Source organism: Podarcis filfolensis, assembly GCF_964270895.1.
Source record: "Podarcis filfolensis genome assembly, chromosome: 6".
In the NCBI taxonomy this organism is placed as follows: domain Eukaryota; kingdom Metazoa; phylum Chordata; class Lepidosauria; order Squamata; family Lacertidae; genus Podarcis; species Podarcis filfolensis.
The window spans coordinates 2,760,601-2,778,335 of NC_139609.1; the positions used below are offsets into that span (position 1 = coordinate 2,760,601).

At 44.0% G+C, this 17,735-nt stretch overlaps 1 protein-coding gene across 3 annotated transcripts; it reads left to right on the forward strand.

Annotated features, from left to right (window-relative positions):
- Positions 1-46: 46 nt before the first annotated feature.
- Positions 47-17,297, forward strand: UAP1 (UDP-N-acetylglucosamine pyrophosphorylase 1). Of its 3 annotated transcripts, none has more exons than XR_014549834.1 (11): positions 47-136; positions 1,881-2,175; positions 4,292-4,496; positions 5,324-5,499; positions 6,930-7,102; positions 7,584-7,777; positions 9,348-9,491; positions 10,254-10,442; positions 12,428-13,356; positions 13,622-15,049; positions 16,729-17,297. XR_014549834.1 is itself a non-coding variant. In XM_083621427.1 (11 exons), the coding sequence occupies exons 2-11, from the start codon at positions 1,884-1,886 to the stop codon at positions 16,804-16,806; spliced, it is 1,566 nt and encodes a 521-aa protein (XP_083477553.1). In that variant the 5' UTR covers positions 98-136; positions 1,881-1,883; the 3' UTR covers positions 16,807-17,297. The 3 variants fall into 3 exon arrangements, 2 of the variants coding, with proteins under 2 accessions (XP_083477552.1, XP_083477553.1); XM_083621427.1 differs by having other exon boundaries at positions 98-136; positions 12,428-12,475; positions 14,983-15,049; XM_083621426.1 differs by lacking the exon at positions 12,428-13,356 and having other exon boundaries at positions 14,983-15,049.
- The last annotated feature ends 438 nt before the right edge of the window (positions 17,298-17,735 follow it).

Here is a 17,735-nt window from a genome sequence, read left to right on the forward strand (position 1 = left end):
AGAGGCGCCTCCCCGCCCCGCGGAGCTTGCCATTGGTGGAGGTGGGGGAAGAGGGGCGGGGCTTGCGAAGAGGGCTCCGGCTGGGCTGCTGGTGGGAAGGGAGAAGCGGAGACGGCGCTGCGAGTCGCCGCGGGAGGTGAGCCCGGGAGGGGCGCGGGCGGGCGGGGGGAGAGTCATAAAAACGCACAGAATCTAGCTTCTTGTTCAAGCTGAGCCAGAGCAATGAGTCGCGTTTTCGTTTTTTATAAAGAAAATAACGTGCTAAATTTGAGCAGCCCCAGGAGTGCATTGCAGAGTGGGTTTTATTTGGCTTCTGTCACGGTTAATGCAGTTTTACGGTGCTTTGCAGAGTAGCATAAAAGACAGGCGTCATAAAAGGAGCGCATACTGTACATGTGTGTGTATATACAGTATCTATATATAGAGAGAGATAATGTTATTTTTATAGACCCAGCATATTGATGTTTTCTGTGTCACACCTGGCATCCCCATGGTATAAGGAAGTTACCATAGTCAGTGGCAGAAGTATGATGTGGCTCGATGACACGAGTGAGGCGTTTGTGTGCATGTGTACGAGTCTAGCAAGCTGGTCTGTTTGTTGTAGTAACTCTGGGGTGCTTCAAAAGGGCACATAGATATATGCAGAGAATATATATGTTCTGTAGAGGACATGGGGATAAAAAAAGAAATGGGTGTTGTTATTGGTGTTTATAGTAATATTGGGGGTATGCACTTGTTACTGTTTGTAAAGGGTGTGTGTGTGTATGTGATACTGCTTTTAACTGTTGCGTGATTTATTGCCACCTTGAATTCCGTTTTTGGAAAATAAGATGGGATGTAAGCACTAAAATAAACACAATTTAAAAAAGAACAGCCCTGTTTCAGTATTTGCCTTTACAGATGTGAATTAGGCTATTTTTGCCTCCTTGTGCCAGGAATCTTTCCCCCTGCAGAACTGTTCACTTAGATATCACTGGAATTGAATTCCCCTTCTTAATGATGGCCTTCTTGGATCAAGATTCAGGCCAGCATCCTGCGCATCCTTTTCAACATGTCTTATGTTCTAAATTCCAGTTTTGTAAATCATTCCACAAAAAATAGTGGGCTTCAAATATTTTGATGAGGTTATTAAGAGGCAAGTGGCCTGTAATTCCATGCTAGCCATAGATGAAGATTAGTCACATCCACTGCAGCCAGTATGAAAATGCAAGCTAGTAAGGAAAAGGGAAAGTGCCTTCTAACTATGCCTTTTCTTCTTTTTATTATGTATTTTGTGTTTTTTATCTTGTATTTTTATGTTCTGAACTGCCTTGAGATCTATGGATAAAGAACAGTATCAAAATTTAATAAATAAACAAGGAAGAGGCTTTCTTACTTCTCACTAGCATGGAAACCAAGTAGTTTGGTAAATGTGGGGAGGAGTGACTCACCCATCTCCCAGTCTACTCAATTACCGTATTTTTTTGCACCATAACACTCACTTTTTTCCTCCTAGAAAGTAAGGGGAAATGTCTGTGCGTGTTATGGAGGGAATGCCTACGGGTGGCATGCCTGCGGATTTTCCTCCTCTAAAAACTACGTGCGTGTTATGGTCGGGTGCGTGTTATAGAGCGAAAAATACGGTACTTTCTTGAATCTCACCTATGTGACTACCTGCTTGGCTATGGCTACCTGGTGAATTGTTAAATTCAAGGCTGCTGTAGCTGTACTGTTTTTAATATTCAGTTGGAAGCTGCCCAGAGTGGCTGGGGAAACCCAGCCAGATGGGCGGGGTATAAATAATAAATTATTATTATTATTATTATTAGCTGGGGGAAGTGCAAAGTGTTTTTGGGCTAAGAGTTTCTCAGTGAGTCTTACTGTTCTCTTCTCCTCCATAGGCCATGGACGGGGACAATGAGATCCATGAGCTCCAGCGCTGCTTGGCTGATGCAGGACAGAGCCATCTGCTTCGGTTCTGGGAAGAACTGGATGTGTCAGAGCAGCAAGAGCTGTATAGAGACTTGAAGGACATGAATCTGGGAGAGCTGGGCCAAGCTTTCCAGAAAGCCATGAAGGAAAGCAGCCATTTGCCAGGGCAGGAGAACGTGGATGCCAAAATGGAACCTGTCCCACGTGAAGTGCTAGGGAGTGCGACTCGGGACCAAGCCCAGCTGTCCGCCTGGGAGCAGGAAGGTAACAAGAAGAACCCCACTTGCCACATAGTCAGTTCTAGGAAGCAGACCTGGTCCCTGAAGTGATGCAGACTATGTAAAGAACAACACAGATCGTAGGCTTGCTTCTCTACACTCCTTATATAATATCCACAGTTTGTGAAATATGAAAGCACTCTCCTTTAGAAGGTGTAGGCTGATGTTACGGCAAGCTCAGTTGGGACCCCTTGTAGCAAGGTTTTAGCATGTGCTTTGAGGGAAGTGTGAAGTCTCACAACTTCATAAAGTTTTCTTACAGACCATTATGTAACTATAATAATACAATGGCAATCTATGTATTTTGAGACTAACATTTTAAAAAATGGTTGTGTATGTCTCTAGACTTGTTGAATGCCAAATTATGAATAATTTTAAAGTGGGGAGAACATATCAGTTTCTTGGTTTTCATTCTATTAGTAACAATGCTGAATAGCACTCTTTAGATTAATTTTCTCTGTCTGGTTGTGTTTCTCCGCTTGGTCGTCTTGACTGTATGGAGCCTTGGTGGCCTACATGGGAGTCTGCTATTCCTTTTACTATGTGGCCAAAGGGATTTAGGCCTGAGTGCCCTTTCTTAATATGATCTCTTCCACTAGCAACTGCAGGAAAAGGTAGAAACAGTGGACCCTTCAGCAAGCTGTTTGTGCCAGTTCTCTGGACCGCTGAAGTGCATGTTCGTCCACAAGGACTCTCCTTGTTACCCCAAAGAGCTGTGACCTTTCCCAGTGCTTTCCCCTCAGAGTCAGCTGGAGTCTGACTCTATCATACCGTAGTCGTAAGATCTGTGGGCTTGGAGTATGGTCTGGATTGAAGCAGTGACAGAGAGAGAGAGAAGAAAGAATTAAAGAATTAAAGAAAAAGTAATATCCAGGCTCAAGTCTGATTGCTCTGGACTAGAAAAATAGTAAAACTTGCAAAAGTAGCAGCAGCAGCAGCAGCAGCAGCTGTGTTGCTGTTAAGAAGAGAATAAGCAAGATTTTGCTTTTACTATCTCAATAACTGTTTAAAATGTCATAAAGCATCCTTTTGAGTAATACAGCATTCTTCTCCAGGCCAAGAAAACTTGGTATTGCATATAGGTACTACCGAATATTTGTTAAAGTTAGCTTTGTTCTGCCTTGCTGCTTAGGTTGCTCTTTGCCTGTGTTCCTCATTCACCTATACTGTGTGCCCTTTTTTAATAAAACAAATGCGTAAATAGTTTCAGGCATGTTTCCAAGCAGGAAGTAATCCAGGAAGCAGTTTATCATGGGGAGGCCAAATAAACATTTAACACACAATCTATCTTTAGAAACACCCATATTTGAACTCTTGTGATAATAAAATTATTGATGAGAACCCCAGATTTGCATGCAACATTCTTTCTTGCCATTCCCCCAACCTCATGTCTAGCCAACTTGCCTGGCTTGAGGCAAACCATCAATTTGCCACTTCATCCAAACCAGCAGTCTCTGCTTTTCCTCAAACTTGGAAATTAGGTAAGGAATTAGCAAGTGAGCCTGAGATTCATTCCAGAATTGTACATGTAATGTCAAACACAGGTTGGCATAACCACCGATTCCCCATCTTCCAAGGTCTATTCTGAAAAATGAATGATGTAACTTTTAATGTGCTTGTTCACACATTTTTGATTTTTTGATGTTGAGAAGCAATCAAACCTGAGAGTAGTATTGTAGGATGGGAAAGGCAGTCATACAGAGTACAGATGCTCTACCCCCTTTCCCCCTTAAAAGCAGCAACAAAAATATACTTTAAACAATGCATATATATCTCCAGAACTGTAATTTTCTTGTTCTTAAGTGAAGCTTTTGGTTCAAGATGCAAATTCTAGTGGTGTAGAAGGATGTTAGGGAATTTCTCATTACTCTTGGTTCCAAGTAGCGCATAAAACAGCCTTAGATTAGTAGTAGAGAGGACTGGAGTCTCCAAGGGCACTTTGAGCAGGATACAGAGATTCTAGCTTCATTATGTGACGCACGTCTGTTTGGATCAGTTAGATTCTTTGAGTAATGCCTTGCATGCTTGAAAAAGAGTTGTGTGCAAATCAAATGCTTGCTGTCAATCACTGGAGTAACATTTATTTTTCTTGCTCTTTTCAGGTCTCCGACAGATTTCCCAAAACAAAGTTGCTGTTCTTCTTCTAGCTGGTGGGCAAGGAACAAGGCTGGGTGTCTCGTACCCCAAGGGGATGTATGATGTAGGCCTGCCATCCCACAAAACTCTCTTCCAGATCCAAGCAGAGCGCATCCTGAAACTGCAGCAGCTGGCTGAAAGACAACATGGCCTGAAATGTGTTATTCCATGGTAAGCAACTTGGACACTTCAGTCATTTTATCAGTGTTCTTCAGGAGCAAGTGGAAACAGATGATCCCTGCTAGTGGTCTTTGTTTTGTTGGTTCAGAAGCTTTTGCTGCCTTGCTTTCAGGGCTGTATGGCTACTCAGGGTCGTATCCAGCAGTGGTGTGAGCAGAAGACAGCTTGCCTGCAGAAGACATTCTTTTCCCTTCCTCTACATCATCAACCCCTACACACACTCCACCCCCCAAGAGTACTTTGGGGCCCTTCAACAGTGAGGGGTGTATCTTATAAAGTTGCAGTGCAAGGGTAAAATAGCTATAAGTTGGCATAAGATCTCTTTCCCCAGTTTTGAATTATTTCCTCTGAAGTTTTCTGGCACGTATGGTTTCAGAGCCCATAAGAGAGCTGTGAAATAACACTTGTGAATGCATAGCTTCTTTTGGCCCTTTGGGGAGGAAGGTTCCGACGTATGTCTAGTAGCAAGGAAAGGCCACGAGCTTTGTATCCCATAACAGGTGAACACTTTCATTTTCCAACAGGCTTTGGGAAAGTGACTGGTTTTAGTTAAAAGACTGGTGCCATGCTGATTTTATTATAATTATGTGTATGCTTTAAACAGATTTTATAGATTTATTTAGTTTTAATTCTATTGTTTTTCAATGATAGATTTTTCTATGTTCGTAGCAGTTCTTGTTTTATTTGTAAGCCTCTTTGAGTTCTGATGTGGGGAATGCAGGATATAAATCTATAATATATGATGATGATGATGATGATGATGATATGATATGCTCCCTGTCTTAATTATCTATGATTCTCTTATTTGTGCCATTCAGGTATATCATGACAAGTGGTAGGACAATGGAATTGACTAAAGAATTTTTCCTGAAGCACAAATACTTTGGCTTAAAGAAAGAGAATGTGATCTTCTTCCAGCAAGGGATGCTGCCTGCTATGGACTTTGATGGGAAAATTCTCTTGGAAGAGAAAGGCAAAGTTTCTATGGCACCAGGTGCAACATCTATAGGAACCCTTTCCAAACCCATATTGGCAATTGCCCCTCTTTGCTCTAGCATTCATCAGCTTCTGCTATGTCCGTAATTTGCTTCCTGTGACTTGATGAGAAAAGGTGCTGAGGAAAGGGGCAGCTGGGGCTTCTGCTTAATACCTGAGGCTACCAGCAAGCCTCTTTCCTACTCTCATGTTTTGTTTCCCAGTCGTGTCCCTGAGCAGTCTATGCAAATCCACAGTCTGACATGGCCTCAGTTAAAAATGTCATTTTTTTCCACATTCTTCTTCACCCCCCCATTATGTCTTTCAAAAGCAACTCCTCCCTTTTTATCATTCAAAAAATAGAACAGATTGTGATTATAAAGAAAACAATGTAGAAAATAGGAATATCATACAAAAACCAACAAGACGTAGACTCCCAAACTTCATAGAGAATCATGACAACCAGCAGCTAAGCTTGAATAACACCAGTAACTATAATAAGTGAGACACTAAAAATTTGCCATCTAACTTGTATTTTTGTGGCATTGCATAACAGGGCTCCAAATTTGATTGTTTCATTAGTGACTAAGTTAACAATAATTGTTCTTTTCCAAACTTTGAGCAACCGTTCTTTTTTTATTTTTATGATTGTTCCAAATAAGACCCTTCAGTATCTTCCAAATTCAGAAATTTAACACATAGAAGTTGCTCATGCTTATTCATCTGGTTATTTTTTATTATGTAAGGTAATATGTGAAAATTCGTGAACCATATAACCAGGCCCCAACATCACTTTGCCCTTACACAGTGCCATCTAGGTCATTTTCTCAAAGCGAACATTTTCAGCTTACAGGTACTTCAAGCATGGAAACGCTGAATCTTGAAGACATTTTCTTTCTGATTGAACGCTTGCGTTTAGTGTGAACCTTTATTAAAAAGGAACTGCCCAGCTGGCAGTTAGCTCATCCATAGAGCTGAAATGCTTTTCTATGTGGAGCTCAGTTAATGGTTTTGCTTCTTACCTTTAAAAGCCCTAAAGGGTATGCTACCTCCTTTGTGGACCTCACTGGCCCCTCAGAGTTTTGGACAAGGTCCTGCTGCACCCAGGGTAACATTGGAGGCCATGAAGAAGACAGACTGCCTCAGCTGAAACACCATCACTTGCAGAGCTCTCTCGAGAGGGGGGATGGTTTTCTCTCTCTTTTGTGTGTGGGCAGGACTTAAAAAAAAAATCAAAAGGCATTTGGAATATAAGGTTTTCAGTGATGCTGCTGATATTTTCTGTGTTACCAGTAATGCTGAATTTTTAGGATTTTTACTGACAAACCTTAAGTATGTTAACTTGTCTTTGTGGTGGGTCATGTAAAAAAAAGGTGCACAAAACCTGATGTGAAAAAAATAACTTTTCTGACCTACTGAACTGCTTCCTTTTCTTCTCCCTTCCTAAAGATGGTAATGGTGGTCTCTATCGAGCTCTGGGAGCCCATCATATTGTGGAGGACATGGAAAAGCGAGGCATTGGCAGCATCCATGTCTATTGTGTTGACAATATTTTAGTCAAAGTAGCTGACCCTCGCTTCATTGGCTTCTGTGTACAGAAGGGAGCAGACTGTGGAGCAAAGGTAACCAATATTGATGCAGGCCATAAAGAGGGAGTTGTTAGGTTTGGGAAGGTGACTCTGTAAGACCTTGTGGGGGTGGGGTAGTGTTAGGTGTAACTAACTGCACTCTTATATCTTCTGAATGGCTTCTTCATTGAACTGTCAGACTTTAGTTTGTATTGCCTTTTGATTCCACTGTTTCCCTCCTCTCTACTCATGCATGAATACCAGTAGCTGAAAGCCACAGGGGGGAGAGTTGCTCTTGCGCTCGGATCCTGCTTGCTGGTTTCCTGCCGGTGCCCGCTTGGCCACTGTGAGAACAGGATGCTGGACTCCGTGGGCCTGATCCAGCTGGCTCTTCTTATGTTCATATTATACTGTGCTACCTAAGAGTAGCATCCATGTACGTTCATGCATATGATGAAGCCCACCAAGGTGCATGCTGTAATCAGTTTGTTAGCCTTCTAAGTATAACAAAACTGTTGTTGTTCTTCTATATTAGGTTGTTGAAAAGACCAATCCCACGGAGCCAGTTGGTGTGGTGTGCCGAGTGGGTGGCGTTTACCAAGTGGTGGAGTACAGTGAGATTTCTCTGGCCACAGCGCAGAAAAGGGGTCCTGATGGCCGGCTGCTGTTTAATGCTGGGAACATAGCCAACCACTACTTCACCCTGGAGTTTCTGAAAGACATTGTCAAGTACGGGCATCCTTTAGTCCTGAGATGCACTCCTACAGGAGTGGAATAGCTCTTATTATATATATATTTCCTTCTATCTATCCTCATATATCTGCAGTTGCTACCTTCCTTTTGTGTCACAAATTTTTAGCAAACAATGCCAGTTTATACATGTAGCGGAATCAAGGGGTAAATCTTTTCCTGAACTATGCTACCGTATTTTTCCCTGTGTAAGACTAGGGTTTTTATTTTTTTAAAAAAAGGTTTAAAATTGGGGCTCGTCTTATACACGGGTAGTGCTAAGGGGTGTTTTCTTATTTTGGAGTCCCCCCAAATGGGGGGGGGCATCTTAAACATGAGGGCGTCTTATACACAGAAAAATATGGCACTTCAGGCAGCTGGAGACAGGGAGCTGCATATTTGAATGCACCCCTGGGGGGGAGGGAGAACAGCAAATTCTCGCTTTTTAACAGCAGAATTCAGCTAGATTTGCCTCCTTCAGAACATGATTCTGCAGGAATTAGGAACTTGTGGCCCTGTTCTTAGACTGAAACTCACATAAACCCCAGTCAGTATGGCCAATGGTCAGGGGTGATAGAAGTTGTGATCCAGTAACACCTAAAGCGCCACAGGTTGCATCCCAGCACTATTGTTTTGGGTCCACAGAGATCCGCCCTCGAACCCCTGAATCTGGCGATCATTCTAGCTAGAAAAAGCTTTACCACTTGATTCTGCTTTGTTTATGTCCCTGTGCAGAGTATGTCCCCCTGTTTCAGTTTAAAGGTGGAAATGAATGAGAACTGGGGCACTGGTTAACTGTTCTGAGTTTTGTTTTTTTTTTGGAAGTTCAGTGGCACTTGCTTATGGAAATGGCAAGGCTTTTTAATGGAAGCATTCTGCTAGGCCCACCACAAAGCTCTAACTTCCAGTTTCAATGTTATTTTGTCTCAGTCAGAACAGTAAATGTAGAAAAAAATAATATGCTGATTGTGTCCAAGCCTTAAAGAGAATTGATGAAAGAAAATGGTCCCTAATACGTAGGGACAGAGGTGTTTAGAGCTCCATGTCAATAGCAGAGGACCTGAATTGTGCATTAAAACCATGAAGTTAGTAGTGGAGATTTTGGCATGCTGATGCAGTCTGATTGCACTGAGATTTGTTCTAGTTGCTGCTGGTGGGGTGTGTGAGGTGTGTGTGTAAAAAGTGGTAGTGAGTCCTAACTGCAGATCATCTGTAGAAAATGGCACCTTCTACCTTTGCAGCCAAAAGGTAAAGCAAAGGTGTGGATCAAATATCCTACACTTGGGATAGATGGCTTCTTCTGTGCCAGAATAACTAGATATCAAGCGTCTTCTGCTGGCAATACATTAATATTCAATGGAAACCTAAGAACTGCCTTGTTATATCAAGGTCCATCTCATTCAGTATTGGTTTTCAGCTGCCGTGCAAGTGGTTCACAAGCCTGGCATGAAGGTGATGTCTTTCCCCATTCTCTGCCCCCAACATCTGGTACCTGGAGGCTTCATTTAGCTAATGACCCTAGATTCCCTGTGTGCTTCAGACTCTGCTAACTCTTCCCTTGATGTTTCAGTCTTTACGAGCCTCAGCTACAGCACCACGTAGCCCAAAAGAAGATCCCGTGTATAGATGTAGCCACTGGAAAGCCTCTGAAGCCAGACAAACCAAATGGGATTAAGATGGAGAAATTCGTATTTGACATCTTCCAGTTTGCCAAGTATGTCCTTTTGTTCTGCTCCTCTGCCTAGCCCTGAGGGTGTTATGTGTTACCTGTTGCAACTTCATTTTGGTATGTTAGCTTTACTTTCAAAACAAGAAACCCAATTTTGGATCTTCACAGTTGTAGAAGGTACAAACTATATGAGGCATGTGCGCTGGGAAGCTGAGCTGCCGAGAAACTAGCTGAGATTAGCAAAGAGAGGAACTAAGTTAATCTTGCAGTTTGGAGAGCAGAAAGAAGTACGTTGCATGAGGAGTTGAGAATAGATTTTTACTTATGGGTGAGGAGCATTCTTGCATCCTGAGACTCTTGTGGCAACTGATAGCACAGAGGCAGTCATAGTAGGAAACCAGCAAGAGGGCAGGGCGCCTTCTTGGAGAGGAGCATGTGGCCTGTATACTAAACCTCTGCTATGGTGCCAAGGTGAACTCCCAGGAAGGTCCCTCTTTGCCACAGTGCCTTCAGTTGTCCCTTTGTGTGTAAGATTGGGACTGCCCTCGCAGCCTAGAAAGAGGGAAACTGAAAATCTGCAGTCCATTTCTGAAGACTGGGGAAAGATTCTCTTTGCTTCTTACAAGTCCTTGGCCTTCGCCTTGGAAACTGATGTCCATGCTTGCATGCTTGCGGGGCTGGCCTGTCACAGTAAAATTTGAGGTATTTGGGAACTTTCTTGAACTTTGGCTGGTTTCCTTCTAATTTGATGGATTAAAAAAAAAAAAACAACTTACCAGAGCTGTCTCTGCTTTCTTGCTCTTCTAGAAAATTTGTGGTTTACGAAGTGCTGAGAGAAGACGAGTTCTCTCCTCTGAAGAACGCAGACAGCCAGAATGGGAAAGACAGCCCCACCACTGCACGCCACTCGCTGATGTCACTGCATCACTGTTGGGTTCTCAATGCTGGAGGGCACTTTGTGGATGAAAATGGAAGGCGCCTTTCTGCAATTCCCCGGTAAGCATATTTAGGCATAGCTTTAGCTTTTGCCTTCCGTCCCTGAGTATAGCCTATGGAAGTGGGTGTAGTGGCTGTACATCTGGGAGAGTGTGCAAGGATGCTGGAGGTTCCAGTTGATCGGGTTTCTAGTAATATTCTGCAACAGGCTCCCATGTCCATAATATCTCCCTTTGATTGTAATTAGCATGGCTGAGATAACTACACAGTGTGAGGCAACAATCTTGATTGATGTACTTGATCATCACAGTTGCATCTGTGTCATTGGGGACAAGTGAATGGAACCCCAGCATTTAGGAACCTTCTCCAGCCTTCCATAATTCAAACTGGAGCCAGGATATCCAAGCCTTTTTAGAGAATAGCTGCTTTAGGCTCCCTCTTCTTCAGATGTGGGAAGGTACCAGTGCCTTTGCCCTTTTAGAATAATAGCAGCAAGCAGAAGACAACAATTTGTCTATACCTTGAAGTGTGTTTATAAAATATTTTTACCCCACTCTTTAACTGAAAAGGCTCACACAGTGGCTAACAAATCAATAGAAAAATCCCAGACTTAAAATCTAAAAGGCACAACACACCAGAAACAAAAGATGGAGAGGGAGAAGGTGAATACAAGCACCAGTAGGTTAAAAAGGTAAAGGTAGCTCTGACTGTTAGGTCCAGTTGCAGACGACTCTGGGGTTGTGCTCTCATCTTGCTCTGTAGTCCAAGGGAGCTGGCGTTTGTCCGCAGACAGCTTCTGGGTCACGTGGCCAGCATAACTAAGTCACTTCTGGTGAAACTAGAGCAGTGCACGGAAATGCCATTTACCTTCCCGCCAGAGCGGTACCTATTTATCTACTTGCACTTTGATGTGCTTTCGAACTGCTAGGTGGGCAGGAGCTGGGACCGAACAACAGGAGCTCATTCCGTCGGGGGGTTTCGAACCGCCGACCTTCTGATCGGCAAGCCCTAGGCTCTGTGGTTTAGACCACAACGCCACCCGTGTCCCAGTAGGTTACAGTGTTCTTATAATGACCATCTGGAATGGAAAGACTTCAAAAGAAGAGGAGATAATATTAGCTGGTTTCTCAGCAGAGCTGATGAATTTACCAAGGCCTAGTATCTAATGCAGTCTTTGTCAGTCTTGGGTACCTAGAGGTTGTTGGGCTGCAACTCCCTAGCCAGTGAGGCCAGTGGTCAGGAATGGTGGGAGCTGTTGTTCAAGAACATTGGGGACCCAAGGTTGAGAGAGGCTGCTCTAATGTATGGTTTAGGAAACAGCTGGGATAACAGCTTTATAATGGTTGAATAGAAGCTGCTTGGCAGATGAGCCTTGCTTGTACATACTTGAGTGCCTCAACACATTTGCTCATAGGACTAGAGTGATCATCTCCTCAACTGCGTCCATGCTTGGAGCTGGTGGAATTAAGAGTTTTCTGGCTGGGGGAGTTATGAGGGGTCTTGGAATCATACTGAATTTACATGATCAAGATTAAGTTTGTGGGAGACCGCGTCTCTTGCATAGAAACATCTATGTTGTTCTGAAGAGAGTGGAATTGAGTGAAGTGGTCTACCACACTCATGGCACATGCAAAACAATTTGTTTAGTTAGAAGTAGAATCCTAAATAACGTGCCACTGTCATTCAGCCAGCAGTGGCCTCCAAGGCCCCTTAGGAGTCATATCAATGGAATGAGCCCCACCAACCATTGTACAGTGGTACCTTGGTTGTTGAACCAAACAAAAACCAAGGTGCGGCTTCCGATTGGATGCAGGAGCTTCCTGCACTCAATCGGAAATCGTTTCGGATGTTCGGTTTCCAAAAAAACATTTGCAAACCGGAACACTCACTTCCAGGTTTGCGGCATTCGGGAGCCGATTTGCTTGGGAGCCAAGCCATTTGACAATCAAGGTACCAAGAGACTCAGGAAAGTCTGCTGTTTTGATCTGGCATATTCCCTAGCTTCATTTCCCTTCTCATTAATCCTTTTTCTTCCCATGTGACAGTTGCACTAATGGAAGGTCTGATGCGATCCAGGCGGATGTCAGTCACAAGTAAATATGCTATCCTGGACGGGTGGAGGTGCATGGTGATGGCGCTGCGCTTGGCACTGACTAACAATCCTTTCTGCAGCATGCAGGGTCTCGGTGCTCAGCCTGTTTTCTTTCATTTTTTAAGGGAGTGGGCTGTTGTTTGTTGCTGTGATAAACCTGTCTCTTGGGAAGGGTCTGGCAGCTGAGGTGAATGCTGGGGAAAGGTGCATGCCTTGACTGTGTAGATTCCAGGAGGTGATGACGAGTGAAACTGAAGAGTAACCTGGCCACATTCCTTTGAGAAATCTGTCAATCTGAAAGGCTTAACTGGGAGCTGATGGCATATGACCCTGTGACTGCTTTTATGGTGTACCAAGACAAGAGGTTTCATGAAAATGAGCTGGTAGGGCTCTCAGTTTTGCATGCAGTGTAGTATGCACTGCGTTTTTGCCAGGCTTAGAGTCTGTTTTTAAGTTTGCCAGAAGGCTTGCTTATGTTTTGGAAGGCAGAGTGACACAGTTTAGGTATTGCTTTTACTATGTTTGATCTCTGCTATAGTTCTGTAATTACTGTAAGCTACTGTGCCCATCGGTCATCCTGTTTTCTCACGTAGACTTCATTTCCAGATCCCAATGAGATTCTATTATTATTGCTATTATTGTTCTGTGCCTAAGGGCTCAGTATTTTAAAATGGAGAACACTGTTCACAGGAAGAAATTTCCACACAAAACTTGTGAAAGCCATTTTAAAACAAACTGGCAAGAGGAGAGTCAGCTGAGAATCTAGTGTTTCTGCATAGTTACAAACAGCTCTTCTGACAGATTCAGCTCTATAGTTCATGTGAATTTAAAAACATATACACAGCACCTCTGAGAATTGCAGTGCTCGCGTGCAGCTGCACCGTATTAACAGAACTTTCTAGAGCTGCTGTGCAACGAACTTCCTGCAGCCAATAGGAAGCCATGGCCCCATGCAGAGCAACCGACCGGCGCGGCAGTTTAGCTCCGCACGGGGACTGACCGAGCGGGCGGCAGGGGCTGGAAGCCGGTTTAACGACCCACTCGGCCATATACGGCCCACGGACCGTGGTTTGCCGACCTCTGGTCTTGGTAGTTCTGCAATTTGGAAAGTGCTGGTTTCTCTTGCTGTTTCTTCCCTTTTCCAAAGGGCATCACAAGTGAGAGAGAAATCCTTCTCTGCCAAAGGAGGTGGGCAAGAACATTATTGCAAGCAAGGCTGCTAAGCCAGCCCAAGGCGTGTACACTTTGCTGTCTCCCTTAGATTCTAGAGCCCCATGGCTTGGTGGAGTAAGCAGTGCTGAGCTGGCTAGATGGACCAATAATCAGGTTTCCTTTTGGGTATCATCATACATTCTACTCTACTAATTTTACTGTTAGGACCACAAAATCTAGCAGAATGGATCACTTGCTGGAATTTCTTGTGACTTTTGACCTGAAACAAAGTGCTTATGAATTCCTTGATTGTGAGCCGAAACCTTTATGGGCCACTTAAAATAGCTTTTGTCTAATTTCCAACATGGAAAGCACATGTGCACAGGAGTTTGCAATTGTGCAAGCAGACTTTCATGCCTTGTTTTTGTTCTGAAACCCAAAGGGCTGTCAAACAACTGCCTCTTGTATTCAGTTAAATTGAAATAATTTGCAGTACCAACATTTTCACAAACAGCTACCAGTCATAGTAAGGAAAGACCACATTTTATTAAAAAATGCACTCCATATTATACTAACACCAGAACCAAAATAACACCCGAGAACGTAATGACATTGTCTTAAACTCTGAGCCTTGCTGATTTAAAATTTGTGTCTCTTGGATTAAACAACTAAAGCTTTATAGTTGGTTGAGCTACAATTTTTAAATCCAGAACCCTCATAAATTGTCTGAAGATGGAAGGCACAATGCTTGAAATGATGTACAGTGGTACCTTGGGTTACAAACACCTCAGGTTACAAATACTTCAGGTTACAGACTCCGCTAACCCAGAAGTAGTACCTGGGTTAAGAACTTTACCTCAGGATGAGAACAGAAATTGCTGCAGCAGCGGGAGGCCCCATTAGCTAAAGTGGTACCTCAGGTTGAGAACGGATTCTGGTTAAGAACAGACCTCCGGAATGAATTAAGTTTGTAACCAGAGGTACCACTGTATTAGAGTGGGTTTTTAAAGCAAATGGTCTGCTCAGTTTAATATTGATGCTCATTAATAAGAAGATATGTATGTGAAAGGAGCAGTGAAGTTTTAATTTTTTTACTCCCACTTCTCAATTGCCACTGGTGCGTTGTGTGTGTGTGTGTGTGTGTGTGTGTGTGTGTCTCAGGGCACAAGCTTAACTAACCCCTGTGGATTCAGGTGCTGGAGCGGCTGCTTGGGTGCCATCTTAGTTTCCTTATTGCTGCTGAACCGTTTCCTTGGCAGGAGCTGAGGAAGTGACAAGAGCGACTACCTTCATAATTGAAAGACGTGTATCTTGTCTGATTTGTTTATGTTTTTCTCCCTCACTTTTTTTCTTCAGTCTGAAGGATGCCAGTGATTTCCCAATCCAGTGTGAGATTTCTCCTCTTGTTTCCTACGGGGGTGAAGTAAGTGGATGTGGTGTTCTCTATTTCTCTCCCCACCCCCATCCAGTTTGAATTTGTAATTCCCCTGTCTTAACGCTCAGGGCAGATAGCAAGGCTTGAAGTAAACCACAGGAAGGTATGCTGTGCACGCCTTATACAAATGAGCTGGCGGCTGTCCGTCCTTGGCGCTGTAGCGGAGAAGGGGGAAGAGGGGCCTGGAGAGCTGGCACGAGGAAGTCATCCTGTCTTGTAGATGCAGGCGTGAGTTTATCCGGCCATTCAAACAGTGGTGTAAGTCATGGAAAGGCAAACTAAGGTCCGCAGGCCCAATTGCCTTCTGGATCCGGCCCACTAATGGTCTGGGAATCTCTGTGTGGCTTGCCAGTGCGCATGCTCTTTCCCTCCCGCTCCCTCCCACAGCAGTGGCACCAGCGCCTCCTCCCTCCTGGCTTCTCCCCGCCCTGCCTAGAGGAGGAAGGGGGCTGGGCTTTGTTGGTGCCAGCAGCACCAGTGCTCGAGTGGGTGCCATTTTAAGCAGCCCCTCTTCGGAGCCCTTTTGTGCGCCGCTCATCACCCCTCTGCTGCCAGCCCCTGCCGCTCGCAAGACACAGGTAAGCAGCCACCAGGGCTTGTGGTGCTCTTGCACCATCCCCCCCCCCAAATATAGTCCGGCCCCCCCACAAGGTCTGTCACGAGTCTTGTACTCCCAGCAGGGTCACCCAAGGTGGTAAGGTCAAAGGGGAGGAGCTAGACCTGTGGTTCCCAACGTGGGGCACACCACACGCCCCACAGGGGGGTAATTTGGTTTTTAAGGGGGGCAATTTGAGAATGAATTAGACCAAGTTAATGGCCTTTTAGGTTTCCTCCATGTGAATAGGAGTTCACTTTTTGAATAGTAGGAATTATATGTGACCAGGGGGAGGAGCGTTAGGATTTTAGAGATGCTTAGGTGGGGCATGGCCAAAAAAAAGTTGGGAACCACTGAGCTAGACATAGAATAATCCTAGAAGTCCTCAACGGCAGAACAGGCGGCAGATAAAAAGCGGTATGTTACAACGACTGTGAAGGCGAATGAAGGCTGCAGCAGATAAGACTCTACCGGTCGTTGTGATACTCATGCCATCGGAATAGAGCCTTACTGCGAAGACTGTGCGTTGGTCAGTGTGTACTGATCTGCACACATAAAACAAATTTTTGGAAAGTTGGATAATTATGATAACTAATGGTCTCAGGGGCAGGGGGCACTTTTTTATTTGTATTATTATTACTTTGTTTAAAAAAAAGAAAAAGAAAAGAAATACATCTGCTTCACCTGTGCAAGAGGAATGTCAGAACTTGATTTGGCTTTTCTAGCCACTTGCTCTGTGTTGGACATGGAAGGTGTAAATAATTAATCCGGAGCTTGAAACTGACACAGCTGCCAATTTGTATGTATGCCAATTTGTTACATGCCAAGTGTTTCTGGCATCTTGTTATCTCATTTATTGCCATAACTCCTATGTGGAGATTATAAATAGTTATGCTTACAGGTGGGGAAGTAAAGTTGAATGGTTCTTGGCTGAACAGAAATTTGAACCTGGTGTTCCCAAGTTTAGAGCTGCACTTTGGTTTGCACTGAAGTTTTGACTCCCTAGCCTTTAGTACTACTAAATCTGCTGTGCCCAGTTTCTGAATATCTGTTGCTGCTTTTATTCTCCTAGGGCCTGGAGGAATACGTGAAGGACAAAGAATTCCATGCCCCTTTGATTATCCATGAGTTGGTGAAGAATGGATTGTGAGATCCCCCTGCTCATCTTTCTGGTCTAGAACTTGTTGTGATCCTCGGTTGTCAGACTGTGAATATTCGAATTAAAGTTTCAGTATCACCCTGTGGGTTTTTCACTTAAATTGAATTCCCTCAAAATCCAGGACTTGGCTGCAGTAAGAATGGATGCAGTCCTTTTCACGCTTTTTATCTTGAGGATAGCTATTTATATAACTTGTAATTTAAGGGTAGTAACACTTAAAATAGCAAGGATGCTACATTTCATTCTACAGTACTTCAAGGCATTTTGTATCAAATCCAATGGTATACCTTCAAAAAGGCTTTATGGTACGGGGTTTGAGTTGGACAAAGTTTATTTTTCTCAAATATATGTGACTTTTAAAAAAGTGGTGGGATTTTATGGCTGCCCATATTGTGCTTTTATTAACAGTTGTATCTTGCAAAGGTTGCACAGTTGAAAGAATGCTGAAGGAGTGAAACTGGATTAAATTGTCTCTCCCCCCCCCCATGCTGTGTTTCCTCAAACTTCTTGAACCTGCTTCTGAATTTCCACTCTTTGTGTGGGGCGGGGGCTGACCCTGTACCTCCACATGTTTCACATGAGATTGTATAAATGATCCTTGCATGCAGTTTTGTGCATAGAGCACACTGCTTCTTGTGAAGATACGTGTAAGGTAAAGGTAAAGGTAAAGGTACCCCTGCCCGTAGGGGCCAGTCGTGTCCGACTCTAGGGTTGTGCGCTCATCTCACTTAAGAGGCCGGGGGCCAGCGCTGTCCAGAGACACTTCCGGGTCACGTGGCCAGCGTGACGAAGCTGCTCTGGTGGGCCAGCACCAGCGCAGCACACGGAAACGCCGTTTACCTTCCCGCTATAAAGCGGTACCTATTTATCTACTTGCACTTAGGGGTGCTTTCGAACTGCTAGGTGGGCAGGAGCTGGGA